The following is a 22,750-nucleotide window of genomic DNA, read 5'->3' as shown; positions in this document are numbered from 1 at the left end:
TCCTGGAGCTCCTGGGGGGTCCTCTGTGTTCCCGGCAGGGAAGTGGCAGGGCTTCCGCCCTCGCAGAGTGGACGCCACAGCAGGCCACCTGACACTCTTAAGCTTTGCATCGGTTTTTGGCTTTTATAGCTTAAAAGATAAAAAGAAAAACTTTGCTCTCTTATAATTTGATCCGTTGATGGGGGAAATTGTGTCATCACTATTTTTTAGAGTCTAACACTCCTTTCCTTGACTCTTAAAACATGGTTAAAATAGTTATTTCCAGAAATAGGAAAACAAAACTTGTAATTGGTACTGAATCAGTGATGTTCTAAATCACACACAGATGATTGTTTTTATTGCTTTTCACTCACCTCCGTGTCACAGGGGACGTGCATATGAATTCTAAGGCTTTAACCCTAAGGCTGTCTCCCAAGGCCTGCCCGGCGGGCTCCACGCTCTCCATGCGTCTCCGGGTGCCCGCCTGCCACGCCTGCTGCCACGTGGTGCTGCCCTTGACGCCACGGGCTCGGAGGTCGGACACGGGGGTGGCGGTGATGGCGGCGGTGGCCACGGGGCTGTGCTCAGTGCTCCCGCCTACACGATGGGTGCTGTGCTCCGTGCTTTATGCTGAAGCTCCGGAAGTGCTCACGACGGCTGTACAAGGCGGCGCCATGCCTGATGTACAGACAAGGAGACGGAGCCTCCGAGGGTTAAGTACAGCTGAGGTCCGGCCGCGAGGGGCCTGCACGAGAGCAGGTCGCCGGCTGTGACACGGCCGCCGCAGCCCTTTTCCCCGCACGTGCAGCGTGTGCCCGGAAGCCTTGGAACGCGGCTTCGGCCTCGTGCGTCACCTTCCGGTGCCAGAGCGCGCCAGCCGCGCTTCCTCTGCCAAGAGCTGCTCTCAGTGGGTCAGGGGGCGCTGGGCTCCTCGCTGGGGGCGGGGGGGGGCGAGTCCAGCAAGGAAGGAGATGAGTCAGCCTGTGAAATAGTCTCTCCCAGGGTGATGCTCGCACCCGGCCCCCCGCCTCAGCTTCCCCTCCCCAGCCTGCTCGCCGGGCCTGGCCTCCTGCCCGCCCCAGACCCAGGGGGCCCAGGCTCAGCCAGCGCCCACCAGGCCTCCCAGACGCAACTGCCTGCTGGGGTGCAGCTGCGGCGTCGAGCAGGGCCCACCCGGGCCGCCCTGGGGTCGTCACGGGGGCTGGGGCGGACAGGAGGCCGCGCCGGGGCTACCCTCTGGAGCCGCCGACCGGCCAGCGCCTTGACGACGATCGAGGGCTTCACTCCACGCAGGCAGCGAAACCAGGGCGTCATTTCCGGAAGGAAAGCAGCGGCGTGGTCCACACCCCCGAAGCGCTCTGTGCCCGTCGGTTTCGTTGCGCGTGTGGCGTCTCTCGTTGCTCTGGAGGTCAGGGGTGGGCGTGGAAGCCGCGCCTGGGAAGGGGGTAAAGAAGAGAGCACGAAGGTTTCCGTCCTTAGTGAGAAAGCCGGCCGGGGCCCCGCTCGGTGCTTGGGAAGTGCACACGCTTGTCGCGGGTGCAGGTGTGTGTGCAGATGTGCTCGGAGCCCGCTGTTGGTCGCTGCCTCTCTAGCACACGTCAGGTGTTCACAGGTTCAGCCCCAGCGCGGGTTTCCCAAGTGAAAGGGGACGACCCGGGGTGGCAGCTAGAGTGAGATGAGGGCGGGCCCGGGGCAGCCAGGGTGGGTGAGAAGCAGACACCTGCCACCCGGTGGCCCTCGGCCCGGGCAGCCAGTGTCCCCCCTGCAAAGGGACACACTGGGATAGAGGTCTCCCACTGCTTCCAGTCTGTGCCGCCCCGACCAGAGCAGCAGGGCACAGAGCCGGGTGTCCCAGGGCGCCGGGCTGGGGTGTGGGGACACGACACGGGCTCCAGATGGGTGTCTCGTCTCCACAGCCGTCACGTGGGAAGTGTTTAGGATGTGACATCCGCTGTCCAAGCTAGTCTGCAGAATTACAATTACAGGACGGCCTCTGTGAAGGAAGTAATATGCCCTGAAGGAAGAACACTCCAGTACGTTAGAGGTGTGGGTAATGGGCTTAATGGTCATTTTTATTCTCTGTCCAGGTCTTAACAATGCACGTGTTAGTTTTATAAGTAGAATATTTTTCTATTGAAAAAAAATTAAATGAGGACAACGGGGCAAAGGGAAGATAAAATTCAGACAGCAGTACGGTCGGTAACGTACAAGGTTTATGCCACACACAGGTTGGCGCTGAGGGTCCAGGTAAGCAGAGCAGAGAGGGACATAACACCAGTTATGGAATCCCCGGCATCGTTTGCTCAGAAGAAGCTGAGCTTTTCCTTATACAGAAGATTCACTGGAGAATGGTTAGAGCCTGTGTATTCAACCTGATGAGAGCACTGTCTCGATTTTTTAGGTGCGGCCCAGTTTTAGCAGAACATTACTCATGACCTTTACAAAACGGTCCAGGGTTTTCTCTGCTGTCTTTGAAATAGAAGGTGACAAGTAAGAACCACGTGGTGAAGTAGTAAATGTTTGGTTCAGATGTAGTGGTATTGATGAAGAACAAAATATACCTCGATTTAAAATAAGCATGCCCCGTGGCTTAGGAGAGCCATCCCTGTCACGCCACAGCAGCGGTACCTCTGCTCACCATCCCTGCCCCTCGGCTTCTCTGCGGGCCACTGCACCTCTGGGTCCCGTCGGCAAAGAGCCAGGGAACACGTTTCTAAGCCCGTTTGCATGCGTCATGATGCCAGATCAGCGTGGGGTTTGGGTCGCCGCTGATGGGGACGTGCCGCGTGGGTTTAAGTTCAGTGCTGCCCTGCCCTACAATTCGATTTCTGCAGCCTCTGCCCGCCCCACCTTAGCCCGGCTCGGGGCACCAGGTAAGGAATTGCCCCTTCAGAGACCCTCACTGCCGAAGGAGCCCCTCGGGAAGGGACGTCGGTTTGCTCTGTTCTTGGTTGGACACCCTAATGAGGCAGAGGTGAGAGGGGCGTTTCTAGGAAGGGTTCATATCTTTACTAAAAAGGAATTCCAACAGATGGACCTGCTCGGTTATACTGTTTTACTTGTAAACGAAGTTAAGAACGGAAGAGAGAACAGACATTGTCCGCCCTCCCCCTGCCAGGCGCTCTGGGAAGCACCCAGCTGGGCGGGCCATCTGGCGTGACCACGCCCGCCGCTGCCCGGCTTCACCAGACGCCCATGGTCCCCACGCCCCTCTGTCCTGCCCGCTCCAGCAGAGAAAACATTGACGGTGGCTTCATCAGATAAGATGGGAGTGGCTGGCAAGTGAGGGCAGGTGGTGGAGAAGGGGAGGTGATGGCTCCTAATCCCTGGGCCCGGGTGTGCTCAGAGGGCCCAGAAGGAGGAGGTGACAGGAGCGTCCCTGTCGGCAGGGTCGTTGCAGATCCCAGAACAGAGACTTGGGAATGTCGACCTCACCCCTCAGCAGCCCCAGCCCCGTGTGAAATCTGATGTGCCAGAGGTGACCCACAGCGTGCCGTAAGGTCACCCGAGTTGGCAGGCGGTCCCGCCCGACACCTGCATGATAGCCCAGCAACAGGCAGCCCTCGGTGGAACAGAGAGGTCTGGAATCTCCATCCTGGCATCGTTTACCTTGGCATCGAAGGTTCTCACCCTCTGACCTGCATGGAAAGAGAGAGCATTGCGTCAAGGTGTGATGCCCTGCCGGGGGGTGTCCACAGGCCGCGGCTGGAGGGGCTTTGGAGTCAGGCAGACGGGTGTTTCCAGGTGTGACCCTGACTCTTCCTGGTGGGGTGAAAGCCTGTGGAAGCCTGGGGAGGAGTGGTGTCACCAGCCACCTCCAGGCTGCTGTGTGGGTTAGATGACCAGCAACCTGGCACAGTGCGTGGTCCACGGGAGTGTTTAATATTCCTGCAGTGGCTTGGAGCAACTCCGAGAAGCCTCTTTTCACTTTGAAAAGCCTTTTTTCCAGAAGGTCCCCTAGGAGACTGGTAGGGCTGAGAAGGTCCCAGAACTTTCCAGAGAAATCTAAGCCCCTCTAGGGAGACCTGCTCTCACCTCAGTCTGAACACCGCAGGTCATTAGTGAGTTCTTGGGTCCTTGAGTTAGGGCCGGCCCCCAGGGGTCCAAAGATTGGACGCTTTGTGCATAAACGCGGTCGCTACAGCCACAGCCCACCCACAGCCCCGTGACAGGCTGACAAAGGACAGGACCAGGGCTCCTTCCATGAGAGCTTTCCCACAAACCGAGGTCCCCAGACCACCCATACTGGTGCTGCCTGGAGCCCATCAGAAGGGCCGGGTTTGGGCTGCACCCTGCATAGGACTCAGAACCTGGAGTTTAAAATACCGGAGTCCAGGGTCATGCGTATGCACCAGGGCCCACGAACCCAAAAATGTTTGTAAGTGATCTTCCAAACCCAGGGTAACTGCAGAGAAGTCAGGGCATGGGTTTGTTCCCTTTAAATATGAGTAGGTGACCACATTGCCTGTTTGAGATCAAGTGGTCCTTTATTTATCTATCTATCTATCTATTTATGGCTGCATTGGGTCTTCGTTGCTGCGCGCGGGCGTTCACCAGTTGCGGCGAGCGGGGGCTACTCTTCGTTGCGGGGCGTGGGCTTCTTGTTGCGGTGGCTTCTCTTATTGCAGATCACGGGCTGTAGGTACACAGGCTTCAGTAGTTGCGGCACTTGGGCTCAGTAGCTGCGGCTCGTGGGCTCCAGAGCGCAGGCTCAGTAGTTGTGGCGCACGGGCTTTGTTTCTCTGCAGCATGTGGGATCTTCCTGGACCAGGGCTCGAACCCGTGTCCCCTGCATTGGCAGGTGGATTCTTATCCACTGCGCCACCAGGGAAGCCCTGAGATCAAGTGGTCTTGGTTACGTATGGAGTCAGGCAGCTGGGATATTCGTACGAGGCGTATAGTTTTCTCCTTGGACAAAACAACGGAGCCCGGGCCTTCTGAGTCCTTTGTCTTCCCTCTGCTGCTGTCCAGAGTGTTGACGGCGTCTGCATTGCTGGAGTGATGCTGCCCGTCGCAGAACCAATCCAGGACAGCCCAGGACCCGCGGGTGGGGCGGGGGGTGTCGATGCAGCCTCTCAGCTCTGGTCACACCCACCTGCCGAAAGAACACCGGGTCCAGAACCGTCTCCCAGGCCCACATTTCCTCCTGGCTGCTCCCTATTCATGTCCAAGCAGCATCTTCACACACTCAAAACCACTGTCATTTCAGTATTGTAGTTACTTTCGGAAGTACGTGGCTTGCCCAGAGCCCAGCTGCTGCCGACCCGCCACCCCACGCTCGCGTTTCCGGAGCATCTTCCAGAATGGGTGCCGTGGGCACGGCCCGTCTTGGTCGTTCTGGGAAGCAGACCCAGAACTGCTCACGGGCGTCCGACCTGCACCTGGACAGGAGGGACAGGAGGGGCATGCGGCCACGTTTGCCATCCGAGTAGCTCAGGCTTTGGGTGGGAGCGTTTCTACACTTTACGGAAACGACCTTCGGTAGATCAGCGTGCTGTTACTGTGACTGTGTGAAGTCATACGGGTGGGAACTCTCTCCCCCAGACACTGTTCTCCTGCGATTTAGCTCAGGCTGGAGGTAACTGGCCCCCCAGGTGGGTTGCCCAGATGTGTGGAGAGGCCCTGCAGGGGGCCAGGACCACTCCCCGACCCCGCCCTCCTGGAGTCTGTGCTTCTGATGATTCTCTCATGCTCTTTTGTTGTGGTTGGTTTTGCTGTCAGGCCTGCCCCTCCCCCCACGTCCCATCCGTCAGCCTGTGAGTCGTGAGTCGGGGCCAGGCCTCGGGCCCTCTGCACTGTGCGTGGCCCCCGGGGCTGGGAAGAGCCAGGCCTCCCGCGTTTCTTCTTCAGAACCGCTTAGTCCTTCTCTTTGTTCCTGTCCCTCCTCAATGGTACCTTCGAGACCTTCTTTCCTGGTCAGCGTCTGTTTTTATGATTATTTATCAGAAGACCAATTGGCTGAAAAGTGTCATTTGACCTCGTTTGGACCAACTAGCTCACCTTTGAGGTTACAGTTTTGAAGCCCGGGTGTGTCCTGAGTGGTCACGGTAGGACAGGCCTTCGTGTTCACAGCGAACTGTCGTCCACCTTTCGTGAAGCGCTGACCCTTGGCGGCAGAGGAGGCCCAGCTGGCCCGTCTCTGTGTGGATGGGACGAGGCCAGTGAAAGCCCGGAGCAGCTGCTTCGCTGGTCGTGAGCTTCGCCTCTTGAGGGTGGGCCGTTTGGGGCAGTGCTGCCTTGCAGCGTGGCCCACTACACAAGGGGGTGTCTCCCCAAAGCACGTGGCCTGAAGTCGGCCGTCAGGGAAGCATGAGACCCCCGTTTTCACTTAGCGCGTCTTTCTTTTCCTTCCCTGCAAACAGCCTTTACTATTAACACGTTTTTCTCCTCACCCTGCCCTCCAAAAGAACATAGGCTCTGCTCAGATCACCGTGGTAGCAACTTCTTTCCTTTCAGGGAAACCAAATCACAGAGGAAGCAACTCAAGGTTATTAGCCGAACAGTAAAAACTATGTAAAGTGACAGATGCTCAGAATTTATCTGATACATTTAAAAAGGCTGCACATCTCAGGTGCCCTCGAGGAGCGAGCCTGATGTTTTCACAGAAGTTAATAATCGTCCTCTTGTGTAACATTCCTGGTGCTTTCCTGACAGACGGAGAATATCTGCCCCTCGTCTGGGGTCTCTGATGCTTTACGAGCGTCATAAACCCAAACCCCCCACCAGTCAGATAGCAGCTCCCTGTTTGCTGTCATCTCCGTGCCTTGTGAGCAGCGAAGCTTAAAACGTGTCCCTGCGAAACGCTCCTTGACAAATGGGTTTCCATACAGAGAAATCTGCTTCTCCTGGAGTATATTGTGACAACGTCTAGAAGCAAATTCACTTCTGTTGTTCTTCCTTCCATTTCCCGCAGATCCTGACGAACTTGGAGCAGGGCCTGGCCGAGGATGGCAGCATGAACAGCATGGCCCCGGAGAACAGACAAGGTCAGTGCCGGACTCGCCTTCCTTGGACAGTCAGCCGGCATCGTCAGCGGGCTCGGCCCCAGAGGTTTCTCTGTCTCATTCTTTTCCTTCTCACTCCGTAATGCACTCATCCTCTCACGCATTCATCTCCTCAGTCCTTTCTTGGACCAAGCTAGGCACCGTGGTTGGTGCTGGCATAAGGCACGAACCCCGCTCTCGGGGAGCCCCGTCAGGCCGAGACCCGCCTACAGCAAATAACCCCAGAAATCAACGTGAGCATCCACAGCAAGGTGGGTGCCTGGCCCGCCCGCCCGTGGGGAGCCTGAGGCCTGGGCGGAGCTGGAGAGGAAAGGAAGACGGGGCCCTGCGTGTGGAGCCTCGGGGGCCAGGCCATGGAAATGGGTCGTTATGTGAGTGCTGGGCGGGCAGGGGCCGAACTGCGTTTTGAAAAGATTATCCTGGCTGAGATTTCTTGAGAACGTTAGAGAGAAGAACTTCTAATGATGCTTCAAAACCCAGCTCAGATGGGACCTCCCTAAGAGGCTGGCACCTCTGCACATGAGCCTGTGGGCTTATGTGGTCTCCAGGGGCTCGGTGGTCCCCCGCTCTGCGCCTGACTTGGAGCGGCTGTCGGTGACCACGGGCGAGCACGGATGATGTGGGCAAGGGATGGGCTTCCTCTGAAGCCACGCTGTGAGGAGACGGATGTGCCAGAAGCAGGAGAGGTGGCCTGAGAGGAGAACCCCCCGGGGCAGAGACCTGTGCCCATGCCTCGGGCACGGCGGGGCCCCGGGCGCCGTGCACCCCAGACGCGCTCGTGACTATGGGAAAGGGGGAAGCATCCCAGGCAGGAGATGTCCATCCTCGAGGACCAACAGCTCTGGCTGCGTTTGTGCTTTAAACACAGATCCCTTTCTTTGAGAAATCCCAGGAGACCAGGTCTGTAGGTGTGATGTTCGTGCGTCCTTCTCAGTGATGTAAGTGCCGGTAGATAACAGGGGTCTGACGTGGGCATCTCCGTGCCCTGGGACATCCCGCCCTCAGCATCTTTCCCAGTCTCGCCATGTCATCCCACGGGGGGTCCGTGTTTTGGTAGCAGAGAGCAGGTAGTTGTTGGAGCTCAGGAAGCAGTGCCCAGAAACCTGACAACTCACAGCAGATCAACAGATTTATAGGCAAAGAGGGGAAGAAAGCACTAGGAAGTCCTCAAAGATAGTCAAAATCAAATTCAGTTCACTGAGAATCCTCATTTTACACTGGTTAAGGAAAGATATTCAGAATTTTTCTTTTCACAAAAATGATGTCATAAGGGGAGTGTAAGCAGCTAATGTATATTTAATTGCTGAAAGGCAAAGTGAGTTACGTTCTTAATTCTGACAATTAAGTTTTGTGTCCTTTTCTCAAGCACTCCAGGAATAAGCGTCATTTCTAGGAGACTGTTATCCCAAAATTGACCCTTGGTCCCGGCAGCGGGAGGAAGGTCAGCTTAAGGCAAGCTCGCCCAGTGGTCACCATTCACATGTGTCTGGGACGTGCTTCTCCCTGGGCCTGAGCTGGATGGCAGATTCAACATCTGACCAAGCACCGGCCTCTCCAGCCTCCCCGCCCCGCATCCGCTCCACTCCCCCTGCCCTCAGAGCCTGCTGAGGCAGATGGGTTAGGAATTGTTGCTTCCACTTAAAAGGTCACAACACCTAGGCCTTGGGCAGGCAGGCCGCTGTTACCAGGGCGCAGCTGCTGACACCGGGGTGTGACCGTCCACCAGCCCTGCATCCGGGAGGCCTTCAGCCCATCCAGGTCACACCAGGAGTGGCCCCGCTGCAGGGCGAGGGCTGTCGTCTTGGCCGGCTTTTCCCATCTTTTGGACGTGCCAACCTGGGGACATGGCCCTGGTCGGCTCATGGGATCTGTCCTCCCCGAGGCTGAGCAGGTCGCCAAGAGCACAGCCCAAGGTGTGGGCTGAGCAGCACGGGGAGCGGTGGCCTAGCCGGGTGACGGGGGCGGGGCGTCCATCTGTCTGGGTCGGGCCGGCAGCAGGACCCGCTCCCCATGCACTCACCGTACTCCGCTCTTGCAGCCTCCGTGCAGCTGTGGCGGTCCCGCCTGGGACGGGTGACGTGCTCCATGGCCAATTGTCTGCTGCTCATGAAGGTATGATGTTCTCAGGGCGTGGGGGGCGGGGGGAACTGCTGGGACCCCGAGGTGGTGTGCATGCGGGGGCAGTTATCGAGCAGAGAGGCCAGTGAGACACGGGATAAACGTGCTTTAATTTCTACTGAAAGAAATGTCAATAGAATGTAGAATTTACACTGCCAAGTTTAATTGTTCAAACAGGGGTCGAGATGATTTAATTGAAATCCTCCTCATGCTCTCAATTCTCTCTCCCTCCTGTTTTTCTCTGGATTCAGTCCCAGAGTTGGCCTCTGTTCCCCCCATTAGAGGAGGTGGTTTCCCTCATCCTGACCTGACTTGCGCTCAATGGCCATGGCATCTGGGGACAGGCTTCCCCGGGAGACCTGCTCCTTAGCCCCGCCCCCTCCCACTGCCAGCCCCCCGGGGAGGTGGCTGGGGGACGAGGAGGCTGAACCGAGGGCGTCGCTCCTTTGTTCCTCCATCCATGCCTCCCTGGCAGGGCCCAGCGGCAGGGGCTGGAGGCTGCTGCCCGAATCAGTGAGCCGCAGACACCCAGAGCAGCTCCGTTAACATCTTCTGGGCCATTAAGAGGCCAGATCGTGGCCCTCCCGCGGGCCAGCCCAGAGTCACTCCTGAGCTTGGTTTTAGCAGAGCAGAGCAGGCAAATGGCCGAGGGGAGAAGCGGGCTCCGGGAGCTGGTGTCTAACCCTGACAGGGCAGCCCCGCGAGGGGACCGCATCCCGGGCCAGCTGTGGGTCCCGTGCAGAAGGCCACGCTGGGTGTGCACTCGGCTCCTGCTCCAGGGCCCTGCCTTCCGTGCGTCGCTGTGACCCTGGGGTGCAGACTGCCTCGCGTGCCCCTCCCACCCCCGAGCCCCGGGGACCTCCCCTGAAACGAAGGCCCAGAAGGGATGCACTTGCAGCCCCCCTTGGACAGCGCATTGGGGTTAAGGCGCTCTGGTTCTCTCAGCTCCTCCCTTCCTGCCACCGTGACCCCTGACACGTTGCCCCGTCCCTCCCGCGGGTGGAGGGAGCCGCCCAGGGCCACTGCCGCCTTCCTTCCGCGGAGCTCGCCGGCTCACGCGCAGAAACAAAGGACACATCGTAAGGTCACGGGCGGATCGGTGTCTCCTTGGTCACAGGCTGGGACACCTCAGGAGGGTCTCCTGTTCCACTGGTGGCTTCCTGTGTGCATTTTTAAGGCACATTAATAGAAAATTGTGGGATAAGAACACCCTTTGTCTACTGCTGGAGTGATGATACCACCAGGCGCCAGACTAAGTCTTGTACCTACGTTGTCGGGACTCAGTACAGAACAGATCACTGTGCTTCAAAAATACTTTTACCACAAGTGCAGTTTAATTTGAGATTTTAGATTATGCTTTCATTTCCACGAGTTAAAAAAAGGAATGAAAAATTTTGCGGCTGAGGCGCCAGCACGCGTGCGCATCCTGTCGCCACCTAGTGAGCGAGCCCGGAATTACAGCAGCGTCGGCCTCACCGGCGCGTCCCGTCCCTTCCGTTCGCGTGTGGGCGACGCTGGGTTACTTCAGCAGCCGCTTCTTATTCTGAATAACATTTCTGCTACGGCGACGTGAACGCTGATTCACCTTTTTAACGATGAGAAGTCTGTCCACACGCTTCAGCCCGAACGTGTGCCTGAAACACTGTCGCAGCCTGGGCACTCCAGCCCATCTGGGAGACTCAGGGCGCCGCGCCGCCCGCCTCGGTGCCCCTCCAGACGGTGCAGCTGCTGAAAGAAGAGGGGGAAGACGGAGCTAGAGCAATCGGTCCCTGCGAGCGGCCGCGCCCGCCTGCCCGCGGCCTGGACGGCGCTCGCCCTCGAGAGCGCCCTTCAGCCGGGGCCGCATTTCCTCCTTTCCTCCGGTAAATAAACGATTTCGTTAAATGGTCGTCCGCTGACAAGCTCTGGGCCGCGCTCCGCTCTGGTTTACTGGAGGCCGGGCTCCTTGGAACCGCCAGGGCCCGGGCCCGAGGCTGCAGCCACCCGGGGCTGCCACCCGGGTCCGGCGCCTCGTCTGAAAGCCTCCGCACGGGGTCCCCAGCCGTGCTCTCCCAGGAGCGCCGCTCCGGCGGGACAGCGGCCGCATGCCTCTCCGTAGCAGGCCAGAGCGCCGAGACGTGGAGGTGTCAGGCGGCGACGCCGGCCACAGAGCCACCCGGAGACGCGGGCCGGGATCGGGGCGTGTGCACTGGCCTGACCCGGTGACACTTGGGCGCCGCCGGACACGAACGGCGAGGTGGCCTTTCGTTCGCCCTAAACCTGAAGTGAGGCGTAGACGTTCAGCACAGTGGGTGATTCTCAGATGCTCCGAGGTGCCCCTGTCTCCCCGCAGAAGTCCAGGGCTCAGCAGCGCCGGACCCCAAGCCGGGCCTCAGCGTCCCTCGGGCCCCAGGCACCGGGGGTCACTGCCGCCCCGAGAGCGGGCTCTCGGCACACCCTCACCCGCGCACTCCCGCTGGGCAGGGCACGGGCAGCGGTGCCAGGAGCCGAGGGGGACAGGCAGGTGCTGCCGGCTCGCCACCTGCACCAGCAAGTCCAGTTCGTCGTGAAGAGCTGCTCTCGAAGCTGCCAGAGTCTTCCCATTTTTTTTCCTGCTAAACTGGAATGTTTCTTGTCGTCTGTCTGTCTTCATAACATCCCAGTTAGCGAACTAGTAACGCCTGTCCCAGTTTTCATGAGATTGAAAACGTAGACGACGAAAGAAAGAAAAGCACCTTGTGGGGTTTTACGAAGACTCAGTGAGGAGAACACTGCCGCGCGGCCTGCTGTTTGCTGACCCGGGAGACGCAGGGAGCGGTTCACACCAGCCCGGGACAGTGCCCACCAGCAGGCGGGACGGTGACCCTGCCGTCTGAGCTCGGGGCTGTTGGGGATTTGTCCTTGTGACCCTGGCAAGACGGCCAGGTGCCCCGGATGGCCTCCTCCCGCCAGAGCCAGCGAGCTCTCCCGGCCCAGCTGTTTTACGGGGCTTATGTTTGTCTACGTTTAAGAACTTTACCTCGAGTTTTAGTAAAGAAAATGTTTAAGAGATGCTATTAATAAATTCAGTCTCTGTGTCTGGCAGATGGAGGCAAGACAAAATTCACCAATTAAGGATTTTGTCAGAAAAGAAAGAGTGAGTCCAGGTGAAATACTAGTTGCTACTCAGAAGCTGGAAGAAGAAAGCCCCTCTGCCCTCAGTGCACAACCAGAGCCCCTCGGGGAGAGGAAGGCTCTCAGGACCGTGGTTACACACAGAACTCAGAGCCTGGTTTGCTGGGCCATCTGCCGCCCTCACGGCGGTGCCACGTCCCACCTGCCCACGCATTCGTGTTCCCGCTTCACGTGCGAGTCTGCAGGTACGTGAGCTCCTGTAACGTGTAAAACAGCGTGATCCTCCTAACTCTGGGATGCTCTCTGGGTCCCCCGCAGGATTACGTGCTGGCCGTGGACGCGTACCGCTCGGTCGTCCAGTACTACCCCCACCAGGAGCCCCAGCTGCTGAGCTGCATTGGCCGGATCTTCCTCCAGGTGAGCCGCGCGGCTGGCAGGGTGGGCCGGGGTCGCCTTAGCGTGGATGCTGTAGATTCCAGAAAGAGAACAGGAAGTACATCAAGTCAGACTTCTGTGGCTGTAGAAGGGGTAGTTTTCTTGGTCCTGGCTTGACGGTGCTCCGGGCTTTGACGTGATTAGGAAGCCAATTGCTAGACGTGCATTTTCGTAGATTTTCATCTGGGAAGCGCTGAGATGGATTCCTTGAGAAATTGCCCTGTTGCAGGTAGAAGTGTGTTGACAAAACCGTCAGTAGTCTTATTTTAAGTGGCTGATAACATAGCCAAAGCGCGCTTGAATCCACGTGCGTGGACAAAGGAGGTCCCGCTTGGAGCCATGGTCCCGACAGTGCAGGAAGCCAGGACGTACCCGCTTTGCCAGGGATGGCGCTGAAGCCGGGGCGCATTTGGTGCCAGGGTGCCAGGCGCCCGTCCTCGCTCCTGTCGTCCCCACGACGGCAGGCCCACACTCGCAGGCCGAGCGCAGGTGCCTCAGCCCCGCACCCTCAGTCTCAAAGGGTGTCGACCGTAGCACCCGCAGCCTGGGCGGGAGCCTGATGGGGCCGTCCGTGGTGGTCAAAGCAAGGGGGATGGATGTGGGGAGGCGCTGGCCCTGAGCGGGTGCCCTGCTGGGCCATCCTCCTCCGCCGTGTGACCGGCCCACTTTACAGAGGAGCAGACTGAGGCTTCCCGGGGCTCAAGTGACCTGCCTGAGGTCCCAGAGGTCAGGCCCACAGGAGGAATTTGAACAAGGTCACCCAGAGCCCAGGTTCTCTTCACTGATGTTGGTCCTGTCCTCCTGCACCTCCTGGCCACTACACACACGAATGCGTGCACACACGCACCCCACCTCCACCCCGTCCTCCACGCCACGCACAGACGCAAGCGCGCGCACACACAAGCGCACACACGCCGCTCCCCGGGGGGCATCCAGAGACAACCCAACAGTGAAGGCCGCCTGTGTGTCGTCCAAGTCCCTCCCAGGATGCCCGGGGTCCCTGCCCCAGTCTCTGAAGCTTGACCTTCACTGAGTAACTCATGGATGTCGAAGAACGCGTGTTCTAGCATCTGAAAGACCCGGGTTTCTGTTTGTCCTTGGTGCTTACCTAGCCTTGACCCTGGGCTGGCCACCCTCCTGAGCTGCATCCTCTCCTCTGTGCACCAGGGACGCTCGTGGCTGCCTCTTGGGGTCCTTGTGCCGATGAAACGAGGCAGCCGTGTAAAGAATGCCGTGCCCGGGATCTCGTGGTGCCCGGTTATTGTCCTGATTCTCGTACTAAAAGAATGCTCTGTATCTGCTCTAATTTCTCACTACTCAGGACGATCTCAGAAACTTCATTTCTGTCTTAATTTGCATAATTTGAGAAATGTATGCTGGAGGTCCATCTAGGAACCCTGAAATATGAAAGCACAGTCTTTCTGTGACAGTCATGGACCTGACGGCCCAGGGGAGGGACCCTGACGGTCAGACTGGGGCTTGGTCGGTGCTTCCGTGGAGACGTTTCTGGCCACAGAAGTATTCACATTTGCGCCTCCAATACGTTGGGCTCCCCGGGGAAGTGTCCCCAGATCTCTGCAGTTATCGTTATAAGTGAAATTGGTCTGGGTTTGTGCGTGCGTATGCGTGTGTGTGTGTGTGTGTGTGTGTGTGTGTGTGTGTGTGTGAGCGTGCCCTTCTCAAAGCATTTGGTAGCTGTGTTCTGTCTTCATAAACATAGCTGCTTGCTTGCTTTCTCTGTCCTCTGGGATATTTTGGACACTCTGGAATTACATGTTCCTGGGAGATTTGAATAACTGACCTCAAAGAGGCCTCAGCCACCCTCCTAGGATTTGTTGGGTAACTTAATACTGTTACTAATGGCTTTAGTGTTCCACGCGTGAGGTTTTTTCTCTCTGTTTCTGGCATCAATTTTGGCAATTTAGAGTGCCAAGAAGATCACCTGTTTGGTCTGTGTATTCACATATGTTTTTGCTTAGAGTTCTGTAAAATATAGTCTTCTTTCATAATTACTTCAATTTCACTTTATAGTTATTTCTCCTTTTACATTTATAATTGTTTACTCATGCTTTCTTTTCCTTGATTAGTTCATCCACTTATCTGTTGTTTTCTTCAAATAACTAGTTTGGGTTTGTTTATTTGCTTACTAGATACTTTGCAATATTTTTAATTGCCTTTTTATATTGTTTAATTTTTTACGCTGCCTCTAAGTCTTAGAAAATCAGTAGGATTTTAAATCCTAATTACGTTTCAATAATTATGAAGATGTGGACTTCCCTGGTGGCACGGTGGTTAAGAATCCGCCTGCCAATGCAGGGGACACGGGTTCGAGCCCTGGTCCGGGAAGATCCCACACACCGCGGAGCAGCTAAGCCTGTGCGCCACAAGTACTGAGCCTGCGCTCTAAAGCCCGCGAGCCACAACTACCAGAGCCCGCGTGCCTAGAGCCCGTGCTCCGCAACAAGAGAAGCCACCGCAGTGAGAAGCCTGCGCACCGCAACGAAGAGTAGCCCCCGCTTGCCTCAACTAGAGAAAGCCCGTGCACAGCAACGAAGACCCAATGCAGCCAAAAATAAATTAATTCTTTAAAAAAAAAAAAAAGAAATACAAGGATGTGAACTTACCTTCTAATGACCAGAAAAATCAGTAGGTGGCAAAGAAAATTCTAAGATTCCTTCGTTATCCCCCACTAGAAAATAGTTTCAGCGCAAGTCCTGTGCCAGCTCCTTGAGGCCGTGCGGTGCAGAGGGCCAGCACGTGGTCTGGGAGTTGGACAGTCCCATTCTGTTATGTTAGCTTTGTGACCTGAGGAAACCACCCAGCCTTTCTGAGCCTCATCTTTTTAATCCAGAGAGTGAAGAAAGGAGTGGGACCAACAGCACAGCTTGTTAGAAGTTGTGAGCGGTGGGAAGCACTTAGCACAGCACCCAGCAGACATTTAGGGCTTGGTGCACCTTTGTTATCAGCTGGTGAGCGTCAGTATCTCCATCAGTATGCCCCTGGGCCCTGGAGGATGCAGGGTAAGTGAGCGCACTGCGGGGGACGCAGATGTTCAGGCCTCTGTGGGGGACCGCGGGTGCTCCCACCGTGTGCGTGAGGGCGGGGCCGGTAGACGCGCGGATGGTGCCACTTTGTTTCCTCCTCCTGGCGGGGTGTTTTTCGGGGCAGCATTGACAACAGAGAGGGGCTGGAGACCGTGAGGGTAGCTTGATGGGCGCTGGCTGAGGACTCGAGATCCCCGGGTCGGCGACGAAGGGCGCTCATTACTCACAGCAGCAGCAGTGCAGCCAGTGTCTTTGTGTCACCAAACACCAGGCCCTGGTTTCCCAGGGTACCGTGAAGGGGCCGGGTGCTGCCTGCAGGGGTCTCACTGTGGAGAGTAACCCAGACCCTTGGTGCTGGGTGGTGGGCACGCCTGCCCTCGGCTGCAGGGAGGTAGTACGCGGGCTTCCCTGGAAGGAAGGGGAAGGGAACAAGCGCTCCCGGCAGGTGGCTGGAGGACCCCGGGAATCGGGATGGGGGTGAGTGTGCAGAAGAGGGCGCTGACACTGCAGCTGCGATGCTGTCCCCTCGGCAGATGCAGAGACACCTCGTGGTGTGTTGTAACGAGATGCCCTGGAGTCAGCTGCTCCAGAGCTGCTCCTTTAGGCCTGGAACACAGAGGCCTTTGTTCTTCCTTCACCCTGGTCGTAAGGTCTTTGTTGTCACAGGGTTTTCATTTTTCCTGTATTTTGCAGTCTAAGCCTTAGATCACTGATCTCCGTCCTCGTGCAGAAGGAGACCCGATTCCCTCTTAACCCCCCGCCCCCCAGGCTGTGGTCCGCAGCGATGGCAGGACGGGGGAGGGGGTTTAGCCATCAGGACCCCCAGTGGCTCTGGCTTCATTTTAGAGGGAGCTGAGGAGGTCTCCGTAACCGTTCGCTAAGAGCGCGGCCATTTGTTCGCACGATAGAATTCTGTATTATTGGGTCAGAATAGGACTGAAATTTGTTAGTTTGATGATCTCTGTCATTTTACTGGTCACAAATAACCCCCCAATAATTGACTGGGAGACTGTAATATTATACCAAAAGGTAAATGTTGTACGTTTTTAGTCATTCTTTTTTTTTTCTTTTTTTTTAACGATAATATCAAGTTTAATTTGCCAAATATACAAGTTGGACTTGTGGAGCATGTTTTGCCTGGGTGCTACAAGGCAGAGGTTTCTTGAAATGATCCACGGGCAGGTTTAAGAACGGGCCCGGGGCCTGGCCAGGGTCGGGAGGTATTTTTAGTTTTCATAATGCTATGCCAGGATTCCTTTTGAAGGGTACAAATTAAAAACTGTAAGAGACTTGTTAACATGCAGGTGTATTAACCACTCACTTGCTGACGTAGAGATAGATGTTGACGTCCTGCTGTATCCTAAATGGCTCTTACTTTTTTTTGGTAACAAAAAGTGATCATCAGTAAATGGTTATACCAGAGTTTTACCCTGCCTGATACACAACATGAGGAAACTGTGTATGTGGGTTTACATTTAACATTTGTCAGCTGAACTGACTACATAATTTTGTCAAAGCAGATTGGAGACATAAAGACAGCTGAAAAGTACTTTCAAGACGTAGAGAAAGTAACACAGAAACTGGATGGACTGCAGGGTAAAATAATGGTTTTAATGAACAGGTATGTATTTTTCCTTTATTTTTCCTTCCAGTTTTACTGAGATATAATTAACTTACAGCCGGTGTAAGTGTAAGGTGTGCAGCATGGTGATCTATCTGATTTCCATAGTGACATCATGGAGTGAGGACCACAGTAAGTTCACTGAACATCCATCATCTCACATGTAACGTACGGCCGTGTTAACTATGTTCATCGTGTTGCACACTGCATCCCTAGTACTTATTTATAACTGGAAGTTTGTACCTTTTGACCACCTTCATCTAATCCCCCCTCCCCCTTCCCCTCCACGGGCAACCACAAATCTGATCTTTTTCTGTTTGTTTGAAGTATAATTGCCTTGCAACACTGTGTTAGTTTCTGTTATACAACATAGGGACTTGATATTTCTATAGCTTTCAAACTGTCACCACCATTAGTCTAATTATGACGTGTCTCCACACACAGTTCTCACATTATCACTGACTGCATTCCTCACACTGTGCATTTCAGACCCGTGACATGTTTATTTTGCACCTGAAGTTTGTCCCTCTATATCCCCCTCCCTTAATCACCTGTTTCTGTCCTCCCCTCACCCACCCCACTTCTGGCAACCACCTGTTTGTTCTCTGTGTCTGTAACTCTGTTTCTGTTCTGTGTTTGTTCGTTTTTAGATTCCACATATAAGTGAAATCGTACAGTATTTGTTTTTCTCTGACTTATTTCACTTAGCATAATGCCCTCTAGGTCCATCCATGTTGTCACAAATGGTAAGATTTCATTCTTTTTTATGACCAAGTAATATTCCATGCACTGCACGCACACCCCTTTATCCATTCATCTGTTGATGGACACTTAGATTGCTTTCTGTATCTTGGCAATTGTAAATAATGCTGCAGTGAACGTAGGGGTGCATGTATTTTTTTCTAATTAGTGTTTTTATTTTCTTTGGATAAATACCCAGGAGTGGAATTACTGGCTCATATGGCAGCTCTATTTCTAGTTTTTTGAGGACCCTCCATACTGTTCTCCACAGCGGCTGCACCAGTTTACATTCCCACCAACAGGGCACAAGGGTCCCCTTTCTCCACAGCCTCACCACCACTGGTTACTTGTTGTCGTTTTGATAACAGCCATTCTGTCAGGTGTGAGGTGATATCTTATTGTGGTTTTCATTTGCATTTCCCCGATTAGTGACATTGCGCATCTTTCCGTGTGTCTGGCCATCTGTATGTCTTCCTTGGAAAATTGTGTATTCAGGTCCTCTGCCCATTTTTTAATCAGGTATTTTTGATGTTGAGTTGTTTGAGTTCTTTGTTAACCCCTATTTGATATATACCAGTTGCAAATATCTTCTCCCGTTCGGCTGGCTGCCCGTTCATTTTGCTGAGTTTCCTTCACTGTGCAAGAGCTGCTTGGTTTGATGTCGTCCTGGCTGTTTGTTTGCTTTTGTTTCTCTTGCTTGAGGAGACAGATCCAAAAAACTATTGCTAAGACTGATGTCAAAGAATACTGCCTGTATCTTCCTCTAGAAGTTGTATGGTTTCAGGTCTTACATTTAAGTTTTAAATTCATTTTGAACTTACTTTGGTGTGAGTTAGGAGTCTAGTCTGATTCTCTTGCATGTAGCTGTCCTGTTTATCCAACACCATTTATTGAAGAGTCTTTGCCTCATTGTATATTCTTGCCTCCTTTGTCACAGATTAATCGACCATATAAGTAGGGGTTTATTCAGGTCTTCTGCCCAGGTTTTAATCTTTTTTTATGTTGAATTGAATGAGCTGTTTATTTTTTTTAGTATTTATTTATTTATTTGGCTGCATTGGGTCTTGGTTGTTGTGGCACACGGGATCTTCGTTGCAGCAAGTGGGCTCTTCGTTGCAGTGCACGGGCTCTCTAGTTGAGGCATCCCGTGGCATGTGGGATCTTAGTTCCCCAACCAGGGATCGAACCCGCATCCCCTGCATTGGAAGGCGGATTCTTAACCACTGGACCACCAGGGAAGTCCCTGAATGAGCTGTTTATATATGTTGGATATTAACTCCTTATAGGTCATATCACTTGCAAATATTTTCTCCCACTCAGTAGACTGCCTTTTCATTTTATCGATGGTTTCCTTTGCTATACAAAAGCTTTTAAGTTTAATTAGGTCCCATTTGTTTATTTTTTCTTTTATTTCCTTTGCTTTAGGAGACGGATCCAAAAAAAATATTGCTACTATTTATGTCACAGAGTGTACTGCCTACGATTTCCTCTAGGAGTTTTTTGGTTTCTGGTCTTATATTTAGGTTTTTAATCCATTTTGAGTTTACTTATTTTTTTGTATGGCATGAAGGGATATTGTAATTGCATTCTTTTTGGGGTGGGGGGGGCGCCTGGGGCCATGCCACAGGGCACAGGGCTTGCAGGATCTTAGTTCCCTGATCAGGGGTCGAACCTGGGCCCCAGCAGTGAAAGAGCCGAGTCCTAACCACTGGACTGCCAGGGAATTCCCTCTAATTTCATTCTTTTACATGAGGCTGTCCAGTCTTCCCAACACCACTTGCTGAAGAGACTTTTCTCTGCTGTATATTCTTGCCTCCTTTGTCATAGATTAGTCGACCATAGGTGTGTGGGTTTGCCTCTGGGCTTTCTTTCCTGTTCCATTGATCTATGTCAGTTTTTGTGCCAGTACCATACCGTTTTGATCATTGTAGATTTGTAGTATAGTTGGAAGTCAGAAAGCGTGATTCCTCCAGCTCCAGTTTTCTTTCTCAAGATAGTTTTGGCTATTCGGGGTCTTTTGTGTTTCCCTACAAATTTAAAATTCTTTTGTCCCAGTTCTGTGAAAAATGCCATCGGTATTTTGATAGGGATTGAATTAAACTAACAGATGTCAGACCCAGTGCAGTTTGCTCCCCAGAATGCCCTGTCCCCTGCCATATCTGGAAAGCACTGACACCACCTGGCTCGGGTGACGCCTGAGGGGCCAATGCTGCCTGGTCCTCCCTGTGGGGTTCCAGTTCTGGGAGCTGCCCCGTCAGTGCTGCTGCCACGCACCTGCCCGCATTCTGACTTTCCTGGTTAATCCTCTGTGCGTTGCTTATTTCCAGAGCTTTCCTTCACCTCGGTCAGAACAACTTTGCAGAAGCCCACCGATGCTTCACAGAGATTCTAAGGATTGACCCAGCAAATGCGGTGGTAAGACACCCGAGCAGAGGCGGCTCCCCCCACCCCGTGCCCCCCGCCCCTCCCAACAAGTCTGCCGGCATCAGGCACTCTCATGGGGGCCAGGGAGGTCCTCGGGCCCTGTGAGGCCGCATCCAGTCCCGCGTGTCCCCCTCCAGGCCAACAACAACGCGGCCGTGTGCCTGCTCTACCTGGGCCGACTCAAGGACTCGCTGCGGCAGCTGGAGGCCATGACCCAGCAGGACCCGCGGCACTGCCTGCACGAGAGCGCACTCTTCAACCTGACCACCATGTACGAGCTGGAGTCGTCCCGGAGTCTGCAGAAGAAGCAGGCTCTGCTCGAGGCCGTGGCCAGCGAGGAGGGGGACTGCTTCAACACACAGTGCCTCAAGCTGGCCTAGTTCCCACCGACGCCCGAGCCGACAAACCCCGCCCCGGCGTCCGCGAGCCGGCCTCCATCCAGCCGAGGCCCAGGCCGCTCCGGCCGTTTGCACACGCGGGGTGGACATAACCCAAGGGAGGGAGGGGGTCCAGGGCGCCTCGGCCCCTCCTGTGCATTCCTGGAAGCTGGCCTGCTTCGTGTGCTAAGCTGAGCCACGTAACACAAGCCGTCCTCGCTCCGAGCCTGGATGTTCTAGAGGATTCACAGGTAGATAGATAAGGGGCAAGAGAGACCATTCGTCCCCGCCGGCGGCCCAAAGCGAACCGCGTCCACTCAGCTCCTTTCCCAGCCCGTGCTGCTCACCTCGGGCGGCCTGGTGAAGGGTGAACGAACCCGTCCTTCCTCCTCCTGCATTTGCACATCAGAGGGAGCGGGGGCGGGGACGCCTGGGGGTGGGTTCCGGAGAACTCGGGGCCCTACTGCACAGAACGAGGGCGGGCCTCACAGCGCGGACACTGTCCTCTCAGGTCTGAGGGTCAGGGCGTCTGCGGTCCTGTTTACACGGTCACTCCTGCTTTCAAAGTCTCTGAAGTACCTGAGTGCTTCTTCACTAAAGAACTCTGGCCAGGGTCCTTTAAATATCCAGCTATTCTAATACACTTTAAAATGGAATTCACTTTAAAGACTCTGAGATAAACATCTATTGCGTAGAGCAGAGCGAAGCTGTATTTCGGGTCATTTTTGTAACATAAAGTAAAAATACAAGCGCAGCGTCTACTGGGCAGATGGTCCCAATGCAACTGTTGAAGTACAGCTTCATTACACATTAAAATAGGAGAAAAAGATGAGACCACCAAGAGGACTGTGGGATGCCAAGGAGGTTCTAAAATCGTCTCTTTTCAAGAAGAAAAATCAGAACTCCTTATGTTTCAAAAGCCCCAAAATACGCCATTTTAGTTTCTTCACCTTGAGGGTTTTCCTTCAAGTCTGGCGGCGGGTGCGGGGGGCAGAGGTGCTGGTTTACAAGGCTCGGCCTCCACCTTGAACCTGCGCGGGGCGGGAGGCGTCTGCTCGGATCCCCTCGGATTCCGGAACCGTCCTTCCCGGGTCCGCCGTGTACAGAGCAGGTAACACTGCACAGGCTCCCGGGGGCAGAGGCCAAGCCAGTCAGAAACCGGACTCCAGGTTCCCCAGTAAATCAGTATTTGCATCCTGGACGCACCCTCCCCGACCCCCATTCCCTCCGGGGGCGTCGAGACAGGCAGGGAGAGCACTAAACCCCTGCCGTCCGGGGCTCGCTGAGGCTCCGCACGTTTGCAGATCCTCAGAGGCAGCGAGGGAAGCGTGCCCCGGGTGTCTGTAAGGTCTGGGGTAACAGCTGTACCTTATCTAGTTCGCACTCCGTTTTCCCTCCGCCCATCACAGACTCCTGGGAAGCGCCCAGAAAGCTCTTCCCGCACAGGCTCCCCAAAACTCACAGTTTGAAGCCCTCACCCCAGCGTGACCGTCTGTGGAGACGGGCCTTCGAGGAGGTGACGCAGGTGAGGTGAAGTCACAGGGTGGGGAGGAGAGGCCACGTGCGGCCTCGGCCATGGAGCGAGGCCTGGGAGTGGCCAGCCCTGTGGCACCTGGAGCTCTGTCGTCCAGGCCCCAGAGCCGCTATTGGTGGCATCTGTCACAGCAGCTGAGCTGGCAAGACACCCACTCCCCTTCCTGCGCTCCCTGCGCCAATGCTGTGGGCAGCCCGCGGGGGAGCAGGCCCCCTGCCACCACTCGCCTCCGCCCTTCCGTGACCTGTGTCCTGGACGGCGCGGGACGGCCTGTCCGCTGTGGCACCCTCGGGCCTGACGGCCCTGCAGCCGGTGAGCCCAGGAGTGACTGAGCCAGCACGAGCCAGTCTGAGCCAGTCCAAGACGGGGCCAGCCCCCCC

The 22,750-nt window shown here is 55.2% G+C and overlaps 1 protein-coding gene across 2 annotated transcripts in view; it reads left to right on the top strand.

The window, feature by feature from the left end:
* The window catches only part of TRAPPC12 (trafficking protein particle complex subunit 12), a 66,241-nt gene extending 44,559 nt beyond the window's left edge, over nt 1-21,682 (top strand). For both annotated transcript variants that reach the window (XM_060027160.1, XM_060027158.1), the window contains exons 7-12: nt 6,893-6,965; nt 9,022-9,095; nt 12,513-12,611; nt 17,194-17,294; nt 20,363-20,450; nt 20,597-21,682. In XM_060027160.1, the coding sequence (XP_059883143.1) occupies nt 6,893-6,965; nt 9,022-9,095; nt 12,513-12,611; nt 17,194-17,294; nt 20,363-20,450; nt 20,597-20,839 (678 nt within the window). In that variant the 3' untranslated portion in view covers nt 20,840-21,682. The remainder of the gene's footprint in view (nt 1-6,892; nt 6,966-9,021; nt 9,096-12,512; nt 12,612-17,193; nt 17,295-20,362; nt 20,451-20,596) is intronic.
* Nucleotides 21,683-22,750: the final 1,068 nt, after the last annotated feature.

Source organism: Delphinus delphis, chromosome 12, assembly GCF_949987515.2.
Source record: "Delphinus delphis chromosome 12, mDelDel1.2, whole genome shotgun sequence".
Classification (NCBI taxonomy): Eukaryota; Metazoa; Chordata; class Mammalia; order Artiodactyla; family Delphinidae; genus Delphinus; species Delphinus delphis.
Note: the sequence above shows the minus strand (reverse complement) of the source record. Positions and strands in the feature narration are given on the sequence as shown.